General features: G+C 53.3%; 1 protein-coding gene across 1 annotated transcript; it reads left to right on the forward strand.

Annotated features, from left to right (window-relative positions):
* Positions 1-1788: 1788 nt before the first annotated feature.
* EEF1A2 (eukaryotic translation elongation factor 1 alpha 2) lies at positions 1789-15488 on the forward strand. Its single transcript, XM_066561811.1, has 7 exons — positions 1789-2008; positions 6138-6317; positions 7309-7605; positions 11681-11831; positions 13223-13479; positions 14204-14438; positions 15141-15488. Exons 1-7 carry the CDS (start codon positions 1865-1867, stop codon positions 15266-15268), a joined length of 1392 nt encoding a protein of 463 aa, XP_066417908.1. The 5' UTR covers positions 1789-1864; the 3' UTR covers positions 15269-15488.
* Positions 15489-15927: the final 439 nt, after the last annotated feature.

The following is a 15927-nucleotide window of genomic DNA, read 5'->3' on the forward strand; positions in this document are numbered from 1 at the left end:
CCCCATCCCTCCATCTTCCTCCATCCCTTTATCTCCCATCCTTCCACCTCCTTACCATCCCTACACATTACCTCCTCGTCTCTCCCGCCTCTCCCTCCTTCTCCTCCTCCTCCTCCTCTTCGTCGTCGTCGTCCTCCTCCTCCCCCCGTCCCCCCCGCGCCTCCTCCTCCTCCTCCTCCCCCGCCCGGTACCGCATTGCCGTAGTGCGGGGGGGCCGCTGCATTGCGCTGCCGCCGTCGATAGGTGGGCCCCTCCCGCGGAGATAAAGCCGGCGGTGCCCAAGCCGGCAGCCTCTGGCCGCCCCGACCGCCGCCCCGGTAAGAGCTGCGGGACCCCGGCGGGATGGGGGGGACAGCGGGGATGCGGGGGGGGTGTCCTGCCCCAGGGGCTGCGGGGCATCAGTGCCCCCCTCCCGTGTGTGGGTGCTGAGGTGGGGGGTACCCCCAGGAGGGAAAGGATGGGGCTGGACCATTCCTTCATCCCGCAGGTGCGTCCTTCCCGCAGGTGGGAAATAACGCTCAAGCCGTGGTGCTTCAGGACGTGAAAATCCTTCTAAATGTCGTGCATGAGGAGGAAAACCTGATAATCCCCCCCAGCTCCCCCCTTCCCTCCCCCCACCCTGCCTTTAGAATCGTACAATCCTCGAATGATTTGGGTCGGAAGGATCTTAAAGATCATCTCGTTCCAGCCCCCCGGCCATGGGCAGCGATGTCTTTATCTCCTTGGGGAAGAAATTAAAAAAAAAATTCCCCAATTCCCAAAGCGATCCTGCGTCTCCCCCCGTGTGCCAGGGGTCTGCAGGGGAGAGAGGGACCCGCACCCAGGACTGGGAGCTCCGGGACCGAGCATCTCAGTGGAGCCGCAAAATGGCCAGATCCGGGCTGGCAGGGCTCAAGGGCAGCAGGGACGGGACAGCCGCCGCTCCTGCTGCCCAGGGAAGCTTCTCGCTGGGAATGTTCCCACCCGCATGACTGAGTCGCTATTAGAGCAGCAAACTCCTCCTGACCTCCTTTACTTCTACGGGCAGATTCGTGAAATTGGATTTTATTAGACGTCAGATTAAAGCTCCTAATTGTGCCCGGTTTGTGTGCAGCTGCAGAGCCATGGCAACGCCGGGAGATGCCAGGACAGCTCCCCGGATATATCCGTGTGCGTTTTTAGCCTCCTCCCTCTGTTCCATCCAGCAAAATATAATAAACCCCCCAAGTTCAGGCTCAGAGGAGCCCGGGGCAGCCCCGCTGTTCCAGCCCTGCTTGGGGCAGCAGGAGAGGGCTATTTTTGTCCGCCCCGTTTTGCAGACACTCTGTTGTCACCTGAACTGTGCCCAGCTGGGGAGCGGTGGGGGCAGCCCGGGAGGACGGGCACCCTCGGCTCCTCCCAGGGCATGCAGGAGATGCCCTCGCGTTTGGAAAGAGCGAGAAGGCAGCAGCGGGAGTATCCCTGAGCGTCGGGAAGGTTTTCCAGGAGGGAAGGGCACCTTCGAAGCATCGATGACGTAGCCCTGGGAACTGGGGGTCTCCGCGGCGGAGGGCAAGATGCCGATAAACGCGGCGTCTTGCCGAGGCTTGGAGGCTGGACGTGGCAGCCCGAAATAGCCCGGCTGGCCTCCTCCGGGGGCAGCTGGCTCGGACCCAGAGCTGCCAGACGAGGCCGGGCACCCCCGGGCGCATGGTCCAGCGGGAAGGTGGGGCGAGGGGAGGACAGCCTTTCCCCAAGGGCTGAGAGGGGGCTGGCACAAGGGGGGCTCTTTTTGACTCTCCTGGCTCTTTCCCCTCGCAGCCTCCCCCCCAAAAAGGCAGCTGCGTTCCCACCGCCCTCCCCAGCGCCGCCCGCCCCGGCCAGCCCCGCGTAGCCCAGCAGCAGCATGGGGAAGGAGAAGACGCACATCAACATCGTCGTCATCGGGCATGTGGACTCTGGGAAATCCACCACCACCGGGCACCTCATCTACAAATGCGGGGGCATCGACAAACGGACCATTGAGAAATTTGAGAAGGAGGCTGCCGAGGTGAGGAGCCCGCCCCCACCCCGCGTTCCCACCCGCGGGGATGCTCCACGCTGATCCCCGCCAGCATCCCGCAGGCAATATTCCCCTTCTGCCGGTGCTGCCCTTCTCTTACATTCCATTTCTCCCTTTGTTCCCATCGTTTTTTCTCCCTCTGCGCCCCTGGGTCCTCCCGACTTCTCTGGCCTTGGGAAAATAGGCCATTTGGGCGCTGGCCACCCTCTTTTTCCGGAGCTGGGGGACTCCCTGCTGCCGGCTGTTAATGAGGGCAGGGGCACGCCGAGGTCTGCAAGATGGGTCAGGGAACCAGCAGTAATCACTAGGCTTCTGGAAAAGCCACAAACCACGGTGCTTCAAGGCATGAAATTCCTTCTAAATATGGTGTGTGAGGGGGGAAAACCTGATAATCCCTCCCTGCATGGGTCAGGGCTGCCTGAATTTCACTCTGAAGCATCAGTTTCCAGTGCCTGCTGGGGACAAGGTGCAGCATCAGCTGGACCACTCATTTGATCCGGTTGAGAAACCTCATTCCCATTTTCCTCAGGCAGGTGGTCTGGTGTGTAGTGTGATTGGCAGCCTGTGATACAGAAAACTGGCTGGAAATCCGAACATTGAAGTTAAATTCTTTTGTTTGACCCTTGCAGTGGTGGCATTTATAACAATTTTATCGTGCATGCATTTAGAAGCTGTCACGCAGCAAAGCACCACCTGATACCTGTAATGTGGCAAACCCCAAGATTAAAGAGGAAAAAACAGTCTTGGGAAGAAAAATGTCAATTGGGAGTGCTGGGAAATTAATGATGGTAAATTCTAGAGAGGTGGGTGAGCCAGGAACAGCCTGGCTGTGTTATCCATAGGGCAGCTCCTGTCACTCAGAAGATGGCTTGTCGTCATCGCTCTGGGAATGCAGATACCCCTCCTTTTTTTTTTTCCAATTTTTTTTTCGGGTCCAAATCTCACATATAATTGAAAAAAAAAAAGAGATTTACAGAGCTGCCACTTTTGATTTCACATTTTTCTGTCTGTCTGTCAACCTTTTTCATTTGCCGATAGCATCTGAGCTAAATCCCTTATTTTCCTGCCTCACTTCCAGCATTTTTTTTTGCATCCTTAAGCCAAAGAGCCTCTTCCTTCATACAGAATTATCCCTCTCCCCTGGTTTAAAATGATTACTGATATCCTTCCACAAATTCCTCCCCTTTACCTGTAAGATCAGATAAGGCATGGTGAGGTTCTCGTCTATGTGATTGCAGTGATTTTAATTGAGCAGGCACTTTCACTGCCTTGCCAGGATCCGCGGGCACCGGAGGCTGCTATTAATAGCCTATTGACTGAGCTTACAGACTCCATTTTCTAATGCAGGGCTGGGGAAGGGTTTGCTTCCATTAGGTGGCATTCACAGGAAATGGAGGCCTGCGTGCACCCAAAAGGCCAACAAAAAAACCCCAGGGTCTGTTATTTTATTTAAGAGAAAAGAGCGAGGATTTCTCTCTTTTTTTTTTCTTTCTCCCTTTTGATTCAAGGGCAGAGGTAACAGTATCTCTGAAAGAAGAGTTGTTCTGTTTTTTAAAAAAATTAAATAATCAGTATTTGTGGCCTCCGAATAGAAAGCTGTCCCTCCACTGGGGTTCGATGAGGGAAATTCAGGCTATTTCTGGCACTGAACAGGGAAGGTATTGTGCAGAGCTAGATAATACCCTGGGTTTTTCAACACCAGCCCTGGGTAACTGAATACACCCCGTGAAAGGAGGGAAACTGTTTGCTAAATAAAGGATCTCGTTTGTCTTCATGTTACGTGTGATGCCGAGCTCTGGGGGGGTCTCACACGTGATGAGCAGCTGGTTGTGTGTGTGTGGACATGGCTGATGGCAGGAAGGTGCTGATTCCCACTCAGCTGCCATGGGAGAGCCAGGGCTCTGCTCTGTGCCTCAGTTTCCCCACCCAGAAGGGAGGCAGTAGGCTGCTGGTGGGGGAGAGGCTGTGGGCTGTGCAGATTGACCTCCTGCCCAAGAAGAGCCCATTATTAATGCAATGCACAAATGCACCATTCCCTGCTGTGCCTCCATTTCCAGCAGTAAATGAGCGCACTCTGATGACTCCTCCCTGTTCCCTGGGAAGGGGGAGTTTGATGTGGGTGCTGGAAAGGGTTAACCTGGCCCCATCCCTGGACGTGTTCAAGGCCAAGGTGGATGGAATTTGGAGCAACCTGGTCTAGTAGAAGGTGCCCCTGTCCACGGCAGAGTGGTTGGAATGAGACGATCTTTGAGGTCTTTTCCACCCCAAACCATTTTGTGAATCTAAAAATCTCCAAGCTCCTCCTCTACCCCCCTGCTAAATCCAGTGTCAGGAAGATGCTCAGGAGCAGAGACTTGATTCTGGATTTTTCCATGCCAGCGAGAGCTCACAGCTTCCCAGTGGAGATGGGGCATCACCTCCTCGACCTGCCGTCCCCTCTGAGGAGGGGAAATCTTGCCCCTGGCTTTAGGATTTTACCCTTAATCCTCCGGAGCAAGCTGCAAAGTCATCGCAGCACTCAGCTGTTATGAAACAGGCTGTCACCATTAATTCCTTGTGCTGGCTGGGAACAGGGCTGGAGTGTGGGAGATGGAGCAGACCAGCAGAACAGCCCCCAGGCAGGGTGTGGGCAGGGCAGGTGTGGGTGGGATGCTGTGTTCTCTTTCCTGGGGGGGCTCATCACTGGAGTGTTCAGTATCTGCCATCGGGAAGTGCTTCTCTCTGACTGTGATTGATAATGGGCCAGGAGAAACTGTGATTGCAGGGAAGAGAGGGATGGATGGATGGATGGATGGATGGATGGATGGATGGATGGATGGATGGATGGATGGATGGATGGATGGATGGATGGCAGCAGGGTATCACAGATCTGACCTTGCATAATAATAGGAGACCATTAAATCATCTGCAAATGACCTAAATTCCTTTCTCTACCTTAAAACCTCCTTGTATCTGAGGCCAAGAGCTGATGGCTGCAGCCCATTTTAACCCCTTGCTTTGGCCAAGCTCCCCTGACCGCCCCAGCTCACAGTGTGGTCAGCAAGGGTGGGCTTCTCCTGCCCCATCTCCACCTTGTCAGGATCCCAGCTCAGAGTGGTAGCATGGCCTCCACACTGGAGGGAAATCCAGCTCTCCCTGGTGCAGTGACGTCAAAGGGCTCCAGCCCAAAGGAGAAGGCCTCCCAGAAGTGCCACCGTGGTTTTACCAGGGAATGTGCTTTATCACAGGGCAGGAAGATTTACTGGAGCTAATCTCCCCCAGCGTGATTTCCTGCATTATAATGTTGGCTGAGATTTTGGCCATTTGGCAACGACAGTTGGTCTGGCTGCAGCTCACAGTAGCTTTTCCTGTGAATTTGCACACTCTGTGGCAAAAATCAATCACGTTTCTATTCTGCTCGTAGCAACCATCTCTCATTTCTTTTAACCCGTTCCACCCCTGCCAGTTTTGGGCTCACTCATGTAGCAATGCCCTTTCCCACTAACCAGCTGCCTCACAGGTCTGAGTCATGGATTAAGATCACAGAATCAGAGAATAATTTAGGTTGGAAAAGCCCTCTAAGATCATTGAGTCCAACCAGCACTAGCAAACCCACCACTAGACCACATCCCTGTGTGTGCATCTCTGTGAAACCATGAAATAAGATAAATCTCATAAACAGACATTTTTCAATAACTCCATTAACATTAGGAAATGGAATAAGTATGTAAATATTCTTTCAGAGACATTTAGTGTGACAAGAAGCAGCTTTCCATGTTTCTGTACAGGATTTCCCAGCAGCAGTGCAGAACCATGATGGGTGTTTCATGGAGGAGACCTCATGGGCTGCTGCCTCTACATCCTGCCCATCCAGCCCCACTCACAAATTCACTTCATGTCTCTTCTTCCAGCCTCTCCTGCATCCTGCTGAGGAAAGAACATGTTGAGAACAATATCTCCTTTCACCTGTATTTTTTAGTAAATAGACCACCAATAGATCCTGAATTTAGGGAATTTTACCTATAAATGTTTGCAGTGTGACCCTGTGTGAGCTTGGGAAGTGCCCTGGAGGGTGGGAGGCCATCACCAGTGCCTTGGGCTCAGGTTTCTCACTAGTTCTTGCCTCTGTGTTGGCCAGATGGGGAAGGGGTCCTTCAAATACGCCTGGGTGCTGGACAAGCTGAAGGCCGAGCGCGAGCGTGGCATCACCATTGACATCTCTCTGTGGAAGTTTGAGACCACCAAGTACTACATCACCATCATCGACGCCCCTGGCCACAGGGACTTCATCAAGAACATGATCACCGGCACCTCCCAGGTGAGGGATGGGGCCCAGGGCATGGGGGCTGCTGCAGGGGAGAGGCTGGGGTTGTTCACAGGCTCAGGGTCATGCAGGTGCTGTTGGAATCCTTTTGGAGGTGGGGAGGTGAGAGGGCTGACATGGAGGAGTGTTCAGCAGGGTCCACCCCAGAGACTGGGGGGCACCAAGGGAACCCAGCACGCCATGGTCCTGCACCTCCCTGGGTGTCTTCGGGCACAAAGAGGTGGTTTCTCCACCCCATTTCCACCCACATGAGAAGGTGGGATGAATGTGGCCTGCCTGGAGCTGGGATGCTGTGAGCTACAGGCCTTTGTGTGAGGGCATCTCCACACCATTTTAGCCTCAGACAGATGAGATATACAAGAAAATTCCACCAATCCCCTAGGTTTTATTGGATAAAGGAGGCTCCACAGATCTTTTCTCCTTCCTTTTCCTCCAACAGCTATCTTTGTCCCATATTATATTGCCAAACCCAATGGCCTACCCTTCCTGAGAAGGGTGGTTTCCCCTCATTGCATTGTGGGACATTCCTGCATCTCCCTGTGACTGATGGGTGCTGAATCCATCCCACTGCATGCCCAGTGAGATTTCCATTGAGGTACCAGTTGGACTGGGCATGGCTTTCTGCCAAACCCAGGCAGCTTCTGCTGTGTGTTTTGGTACAAAAGCAATCTAGGGAACACTTTCCATGGCTGGAGTCACACCCATCACCTAGGAAGGTTTTTTGCAAGACTTCAGTAGGGTTTTAGATAAAACCTTGTCCGTAGATGATCAAGATGAGGTCCTGGTCAGAGTACAGGAGGGATCCACACTGTTTTTCCACCCACAATGCAGAACCGTGTGGGGCTGGCAAGTCTGAAATAGCACAGCTGGGTTAGTTTTAAGGCAGATCAGCAACTAATCAGGCAGGGGGTCATCTGTGAACTCCTTCAAAGCCCTCAGAGTTGTCACCAGGGCTGTGCAGCAACTCTCTTGCTCTCTCCCCCAGGCTGACTGTGCTGTCCTGATCGTCGCTGCCGGTGTGGGTGAATTTGAAGCTGGCATCTCCAAGAACGGGCAGACCCGTGAGCACGCCCTGCTGGCTTACACCCTGGGGGTGAAGCAGCTCATTGTGGGCATCAACAAGATGGATTCCACAGAGCCCCCCTACAGCGAGAAGCGCTACGACGAGATCGTCAAGGAGGTCAGCGCCTACATCAAGAAGATCGGCTACAACCCAGCCACAGTTCCCTTCGTGCCCATCTCGGGCTGGCATGGAGACAACATGCTGGAGCCCTCTCCCAATGTAAGTGTGCCTTGGGTTACACTTCTCCCCCCACGCTGAGGATCCTGACCTGGGCTGAAGATGAGCTCTGTGCTCTGCGAGCATTTCATGCACCCGCTGTGCACAAAGATCTGCTGGCAGCTGGTGATGTGTCATGGAGCTCTGCTTGGCCCTGGGCAGGATGGATGGGCTCACTGTTCGTGGGGGCTGTGCCTAGGCCAGGCACCCCAGCAGCTAAACACGAGCATCTTCAGGAGATGATCCGTCTGGCTTTGCTTCTGGGCTGGGATTTGAAATTTTCGCCTTGTCCGAGCTCATGGTGACATTAGAGCAGCAATTGTCATTCTCAGCAGGAGCAGAGGGTGTGTTTGTTGGGCATTGTTTTCTGAGGGGAATAACACAATCTGGGGTCAGGCTTGGAGCAGCTCCCACAGTGCAGCTGGGTCTCAGGTCCCCTTTTCCATCAATGCTCTGTGTTACTGTGGTGGCCAAACCTCCTCTTCCAGTGCTGGGATCTCACTCCTACAGGTGACATTTTCTCCAGGAAGTACCAGGTTTCCCATGCCAAAACCACAGTTCCCTAGAGTATCCCTTTGAGGCTGCTCCTTTTCCAGTTGATTTTTACTCCCTCTGCAGTGGGGATGGTGAGGAGACAAAGGCAGGGTGCTCTGGGTGGGCCCGTGCCATCATTTCATACACCAGCTTAAGAAGGATGGAGGTTTTTGGCAGACAGGCTGCCCATAACTATTCTGACACTGGTTTTGTTGGAGAAAAATCTACCTCAGGGTTAGTCTTTTAAAGAAATGATGGGCTGGAAAGTTCTGGCCAGAGGAAGGTCCCTGCTCTCCTGGTGACTTCTGTGTGACCTTGAGGAAGTTGCTCAGATCAGACACCCTGGGAATCTCTTGTGAAACCAATGGGAAATTTGATGCTTAGGGGGACTTCAGGACATCACCCGTGGATGAGGGCAGGGCTCTGTGATGAGTGAAGCAATCCATGAGTCCAGCAGTAATTGAGGGAGGTCAGGGATCACAGGCCGGAGGAAGGGGAGTGCTGCAATGCAAACTCACACAGTCATGAAACACAGCTCCTGCCCTGCAGAGGAAAGGCAGCTCACTTGGGATGGCTTGGAAGGAAGGAATTATTGGGGTGCTTGGGAGATTCCTGTTCCCTGAGGAGCAGAGCTGGGATAAAGGTCAGCCACGGCCATGCCAAACCCAGCCCCGTGGTTCCTGAGTGCCTCAAATCAGGCAGGCTCCAAATGTCAGCAGCTGCTGGGCTGGGAAGATGATCCTGAACAATTCTCCTATAATTAGGCAGCAGAGGGGAGGCACAGAGCAGGAGGGGCTCTGTGATCCCCTTCCTCCAGAGGGGTCTCAGGGCAGGTTCCCAGTGTGATGTGCTGCCTGAGAGAAGGCAGGGGATGACACAACTCTATCCTTTGACCTAAGGAACCAGCTGGCTCCTAGGGAACTGGGAAGAAAACCTGGCCTGGTCTGGAAGAGCATGAGCTCTTCTGGAGAGGGTTGAGGGACAGATTTCTCCTCCTCCTCATATTGCACCACCTCTGGGAAAGCTTAAGCAGGAACCTGGCATAGATGTCTCTTCTCTCTTTCCTTGCCTGAAAAAGCTTTGATTATTTTCACTTGTAATTTCTGGACAGGTTTCACTGAAGCACAAGACAGTCAAGTGACTTGTCTGTCTGTCAGGGGACTTATCAGAAAGTGGGGATTAGAGCCATGATGTCCCTGCAGCTCCTGTTGCCTCTGAGCAAGGGGGCTGTGGTGGCACGTCAGGCTGGAGCTGCCTCTGTGTGGGAGACTCCAGCCCACAGCCCTGTTGCACAGAATCCCAAGGCCAACTGAAAAAATGACAGCTGGGCTGTGCTTCCATCAAAGTTTGGCATTTGAGAGCTTTTTGGGAAGTGGGGTATTCTGTGAAGCAGCTTTGTGATGCTCCAGCTGGCAGAATGGGGCCATTCCACATGGTTTGGGAGATTTTCACCCCATGGGATGCTGCAACCCAAGCACTCCCAGTCTCTGGTGCCAGGACCTGTGGCTGTCTGGGGCTGCAGCCTCAACACTGGGGTGTGTGCATGGGGTGTTGAGGTGCTCATGGGCTGGGAAAAATCAGGGAAAGGCGACTGTAAAATAAACTTTGAGTGTTAAAGAGCTGGAGCTCAGCTGTTACTCTGGGGAGCTGGAGCTTCTCTGCCTGCAGGATTTGGTCAGATCCTGCTTTTGCCACAGGAGTTGTGGAGTAGCAATTACTCTTTGGGGAGCAGATTTGGGGACTACATGACAGAGGTTTTATTTGGGTGGCCATAGGAGGCAGCACAAACCAGGTTTTGCGGATGCCTTTCACCCTAAGGCCATGTTGAGGTTTGCAGAGATTTGTTCCCAGAAGGTGTCTATGTTCATCTTTACCTGATTCTTGGGATGTCAGAAGTCCCCTGGAGAGAGGGACATGGGCAGAGGTTGTTATTTTCCTGTGTGCCAGAGCTGTGTGGGGCAGAGGGAAGGGAGCTGTGGGCATTTGGTGGCCACCATCCTCGAGAGCAGAGCCTATGGGCAGGTGGCCACCAGGCAGCTGCTGGCACAGGTCCCTGCCTGGCGCTTGGGCCATGCCACAGCAGAGTGGGGGGAGCTCTGAGTCATCCTGCACACAGCACGAGGCTCCCTCACTGCCTGGATGCAGTTCCCATTTTGCCAAGCTGTGCCTGGCTCTGGGTCTGGCTGCACGGCAAGAGCTGCAGTGCCCTGGGAAGAACCCATTGCAAAAGTGTCCCCAGGCTCCTCCTGCCACTGCCACCAGGAAAGACAAGTGGTGTCAGATGTGACCCTCTGAAGGGGCTGACCTGAATGCTTTGGATGCAAGATGAGTTCCCTGGCTGCATCCTGTCTTTCCCTCTCTCCTTCCCAAAGCTGGTGCAGATTGCGGGATTGGAAACCAGACTTGGCACAGCCACATCCTGCAGGGATGGCTGTGAAGCTGGGGGCACTTTGGGGGTCTTGCTTCAGCCCAGCCCCCCATGCCCACTGCCCTGTGCCACTGGTGCTGGTGCTAAGGGAAAAAAGCCACATCCACAAAATACATGATGGATTTGGGACACACAGAAAGCATTTGACAGTAAAATGGGAAAATATTGTCTAACCCTCTCTGTGCAGAAGCAGGGGAATGGCCTTGCAGACTCTGACCTCTGCTTGTTGTGTTAGGGTTGCCTCAGACCCAAGACTAAATTTTTTTTCCATCAAGCTCCAGGTGTTGCTACAGTTTCCAGATGTGCAGCATCACCCCAATAAAGCACTGCAATTCCCTGCATTTAACCATGGTACCTGAGCAATTTCTACCCCTCTTTACCTCTTTTCTCTGCAATTTTTAGTTTCAAAACCCACTTTAAGGCAGGAGAAGGGAACATCTGTGAAAAGCAGTCCTGTCTCTTGGCAGCTGGGTTTGCAGCATCCTCCCTAGCCAGGGCTTAGAAACCAGACCCTGGAAGGGTGAAAGCAGGAGAGAGTGGAGAGAAGCATCTCTCTGAGGCTTGCCTTGGAGAAGCTTGGGCCCCAGGACTGAAGGTTGAGCACTTTCCAGACTCTGTGGTCCCTGTGCTGGAGGCAGCATTCCTGGAGGGTGGGATGCAGGCAGCTGGTGCAGTGCCCAGGGGTTGGTGTTGGAAGTGGGAACTGTGAGTTTGCTGGCTTTAACCACTCCCATCCTTTTTCTCCTGTTAATGGATGTGTTGCTTGTTTCTAGAAGAGAGGGAGATTGAGCAAAGGGGAGCAGATAAACGGGCAGGGATGGTGGAGTGGAAGGAGCTCCCCAGCGCCCTGGTAAAGCCAGGACGTGGCAGGACTGACTTTATGGATGTTGTCCTGGTGGGACAGCTCTCTGGGCTTACCTCTGGCTGCTGAGGACAGGCACACTCAGGGCATGTTGGAAGTGTTGAAGGCCAGGTTGGATGGGCCTTAGAGCAATCTGGTCTCGTGGAAGGTGTTCCTGCCCATGGCAGAGGGGTGGAACAAGATGGTCTTTAAGGTCCCATCCAAGCCAAGCCATCCTGTGATTCTATGGTTCTCTGTTGCTGCTCTCTCCCCAGATGCCTTGGTTCAAAGGCTGGAAGGTGGAGCGCAAAGAAGGCAACGCCAGTGGGGTGTCCCTGTTGGAGGCCCTGGACACCATCCTGCCCCCGACCCGCCCCACAGACAAACCCCTGCGCCTGCCCCTCCAGGATGTCTACAAGATTGGAGGTGAGCCTTGCCACTCCTCTGCCTTAACTGAGACTTCATTCCATAGAAATTTGGGAATGACGTTTCCAGGTGTTGGGAAACTGGAGGGATTTGACTCTTCAAACCAGAGATAATGCTGGAGAAAAGGGGTGGTAAATCCAGGGCAAAAACCCCATTTGAGCTCGGGCTGTCTGGGGTGGAGGTGGGCATGCCCAAAGGTGCCCAGGGAGCAGAGAGGAGCAGCAGCTTTGTGAGCTCTCCCCCAGGAAACACACGATGCCAAAATGGCTGCAAATTTGTGTGTCCCAGAGGTCATGGCTGGCCAGGCAAGTTGGAGGCAGCAAAAAACATTCTGTGACCCAGGTGAGAGACAAGACCAGCAGGGAGGGCCACTGAAGCTGGTGCATGGCAGCTTGGCTGTGACCTGCCCGAGGTTCCCAAATGCTGGTGTCCATCACTGGCACCTCCTCCTGCCGAGCTGTGCCAGCCATGTAGGGAGCACTGTGGCTGACGCGTGTCCCCTTCCCTCTGCAGGGGTGATGGGGACACTTTGCTCAGCTATAAATACCCCTCTGTGAGCTCTCTGACCTGCTGGCATAAGTGGACAGCACTGCTGACTCCCTGGCTGCCGGATCAGGCGGGCACAGACTTTTCCAGCTCTTTCCCACCCTTTTCCAAGGATACATGCACTGCAGGGGTCGAACATGGGATTTTATCTGGGTTTTTTATGCAGGCTGCTGTTGTTTGCAGTGGACATGAAAGGTGGTGAGCAGGTCTGTGTCCTCCCCTAGCTCAGCTGGGGTGGAGTGATATGGTTTTACTGGAAGGCAAGTCCTTAGGGAGGAGAGACACCGTGGGAAGAGGGGAGATGGGTGGATGTGGAGGAGCAGATGGATCCAGTCAACCTCTTCAATCTCCTTTCAATGTTGTTTTTTTTCAATCATTCTTCACATGCCTCCAAAGGGGAATTTTCCCAATGTCTCCTGGTGACACAGGGTGCAAATTATCCCAGTCATTTAATGAGCCACCCTCGTTCTCTGTCACAGCTGGTGGTGTGGCCATCAGGGATGTGGACAGTGTTGTTGCACACATGCTGGGATGTCCCAGTCCTCCATGCAGGAGATACCACAGCTGCTCCAGGAGAAGAACTTTTGGGACATGCAGATTTCTCAGGACTTTCTGCCTATGGGTTACTTCTTTTTTAAAAAAACTCTGAGTAGGAAAGATGGACTCATAGTGATTATCAAGATCCCAGTGTTGATCTGCTGAAAACTTGGGGATTTTGGGCAAGCAGCAAACATGTTCTTTGGTGAAAACCAGTAGAGAAGTCTTGCTTTTGCTGAACCCAGGTTCTGGCCCAGGGATATACCAAGCAGATTGAATTTTGCTGCACTCTGTCCTCGTCTCTGCAGGGATTGGCACAGTTCCCGTGGGCCGAGTGGAGACCGGCATCCTGCGGCCTGGCATGGTGGTCACCTTTGCCCCTGTGAACATCACCACTGAGGTGAAATCCGTGGAGATGCACCACGAGGCCCTGAGCGAGGCTCTGCCTGGCGACAACGTCGGCTTCAACGTGAAGAACGTCTCGGTGAAGGACATCCGCCGCGGCAACGTCTGCGGGGACAGCAAGTCCGACCCGCCGCAGGAGGCAGCCCAGTTCACGTCTCAGGTGAGCACGGCTCCTTGGTGCCACCACGCCTGGCTTGCCGCCATCCCCCAGCTGCCAGCTGTTGGGGAAGATGCAAGAAAGCCTTATAAATGTGATTGCCTGGCAAAAGATTTTGAGAATATAGAAACTGAAAGCGAGGTTGAAATGAAAGCAAGCTTTGAGATACCTTTGTTACTGAACAACGGGGAAACAATGGTGTGGCTGACTGAAGGTAAGCCCCTTTTGATGAAACAAGACCCTCTGCTTGCAGGCAGGTCCAAGGGTCCGAGCAGACCCTGCCAGCTTGGCAGAAGGGGTCCAAAGAGTAGTTTTTAGGGTTTAAAATGTAGCACAGTATGGTAATGTAGTGATTCTTATAGATGGTATGGAAATGCTATAGGATTTTTACCTTTTACTAGATTGGTTAGTGAGAATCAGAATATTCAACACAGAAGATTTATTGTATTGTAATGGAAACTTTGCTCTCTTACCCCTTTTACTCTCTTATGCTTTTGCTCTCTTACCCTTTCACGCTCTTACCCTCTCAATCCTCTCTACCCCTCTCTCGGGCCTGCTCCGAGCTGTGGCTGGCAGCTCCCAGCAGGGCCCTGCACCCACACCCTTTGCAATAAACCCCAAGTTCCATGACCTGGCTGCAGAGATCTCTCATCTCCATCCATCCCCACCTTCCTACCCCCCGACGCTCCTACAGCCAGCCTTGCCATGACACCGCTCTGTCCCCCAGGTGATCATCCTGAACCACCCTGGCCAGATCAGCGCTGGCTACTCGCCCGTCATTGACTGCCACACCGCACACATCGCCTGCAAGTTTGCCGAGCTGAAGGAGAAGATTGACCGGCGCTCCGGCAAGAAGCTGGAGGACAACCCCAAGTCCCTGAAGTCGGGTGATGCAGCCATCGTGGAGATGATCCCTGGCAAGCCCATGTGTGTGGAGAGCTTCTCCCAGTACCCACCCCTTGGTAAGGGAATGGCTCTTTGGAGGTCTCCTGTGGAGGAGCGTGAGGGCTCTGTGGGTGCAGAGCTCACACCAGGCATGCTGAGCTTCTCCCAGCTAGGTGGGGAGGGAGCTGAGGATGGTTTTTTGCTCCCCCATGTGCTGCTGAGCTGGGTTTCCAAAGGCTGGGTTTTCCCTCTGGGAGCAACAGGACCGTTCCTTTATGGTTACTAAACCATGATAGTTTCTGAACACAGAAACATTTCCTCCTCTCTGCCCTAAAACAACTGGTCAGGAGAAGAAAGAAGGAAGTTTGCTCAGTGGAGGCCACCTTTTAATGCAGGGAAGTACCATGCTTGAGTTCTAGGACAGTTTGTATTGGAAGGGACATTAAAGGCCATCTTGTTCCACCCCTCTGCCATGGGCAGATACATCTCCAACTAGACCAGACTGATGTTGCACATCTGGAAGTTTAGCAATGGAAGTTTAGTGATGGAAACTTGCAAAGAAGGAATGGAGTTTAAGTTTAAAAACCAGTAATTTAAATAGAGGGGAGCATCAGGACCAGCAAGGGTTGATAGCTCAGGGCTTGTCCCTGCAGGAACCTGCTCCAAGGGCAGGGATAGCACATGGCTCCGTGATTAGGGGGGTGTAGATCCCACCACCACCCTCCCAAAGAGCTCAGCCTCAGTGTCTCACTGGCATTCCTCCTCTGTCTGTCCCTCAGGCCGCTTCGCTGTCCGTGACATGCGGCAGACCGTGGCCGTGGGCGTCATCAAGAACGTGGAGAAGAAGAGTGGTGGGGCTGGGAAGGTCACCAAGTCTGCCCAGAAGGCCCAGAAGGCTGGCAAATGAATCGTGGGCTCCCAGTGCATCGCGCAGAAACCATCCCTGACACCAGGACGCTGCCACCGACTCCCCCGGGCGCACGTGTGCACATCAGCTTGTAAGAGTTTATATGTCAACGACTGGATGCTCACCATTAAGGTCCAGTGGAAATTCTTTAAAAGGAAAAGCATGTTCCAGCGTTTGTGAGGCTTCATGTTAATTTTACCAATAAAACTGGTACAACATCCACAGTGGAAAAAAAAACAAAACAAAACAAAAAAAAGAAAATACAAACCAAAACCAGACAAATCCCCCCTCCCCCTCCCAAAAAAAAACCCCAAAAAAACAACAAACCAACCAACCCAAAAGGTGTGGAGCTGTGTGTGTGTGTCTGTTTCTGAGAGGGGCTGGGTTGCCTGGGGTTGTGTAGGCTCACTCAGAGTAGATGGTGGGCATGGGCACAAGAGGGGCTGGGATGGAAATAAGGAGGAAGGAGGACAGTTGGGAGCCCATATTCAGGGTGTCAGCCAGCACTCAGCCTTTCCCCAGCTTGCACCCCTTGACCCAGGAAATTTCCCCAGCCTGAAGCAGCAACAGCTCTCACAGCAGTTTTGAGGCTCTACTGAAACAGCTCAAGCCTCTAAAATAATTTTCCAAGGTCTTTGTTATATTTAATCCACACAAAA

The sequence above is a fragment of the Molothrus aeneus genome, chromosome 17 (assembly GCF_037042795.1).
Source record: "Molothrus aeneus isolate 106 chromosome 17, BPBGC_Maene_1.0, whole genome shotgun sequence".
Taxonomy (NCBI): domain Eukaryota; kingdom Metazoa; phylum Chordata; class Aves; order Passeriformes; family Icteridae; genus Molothrus; species Molothrus aeneus.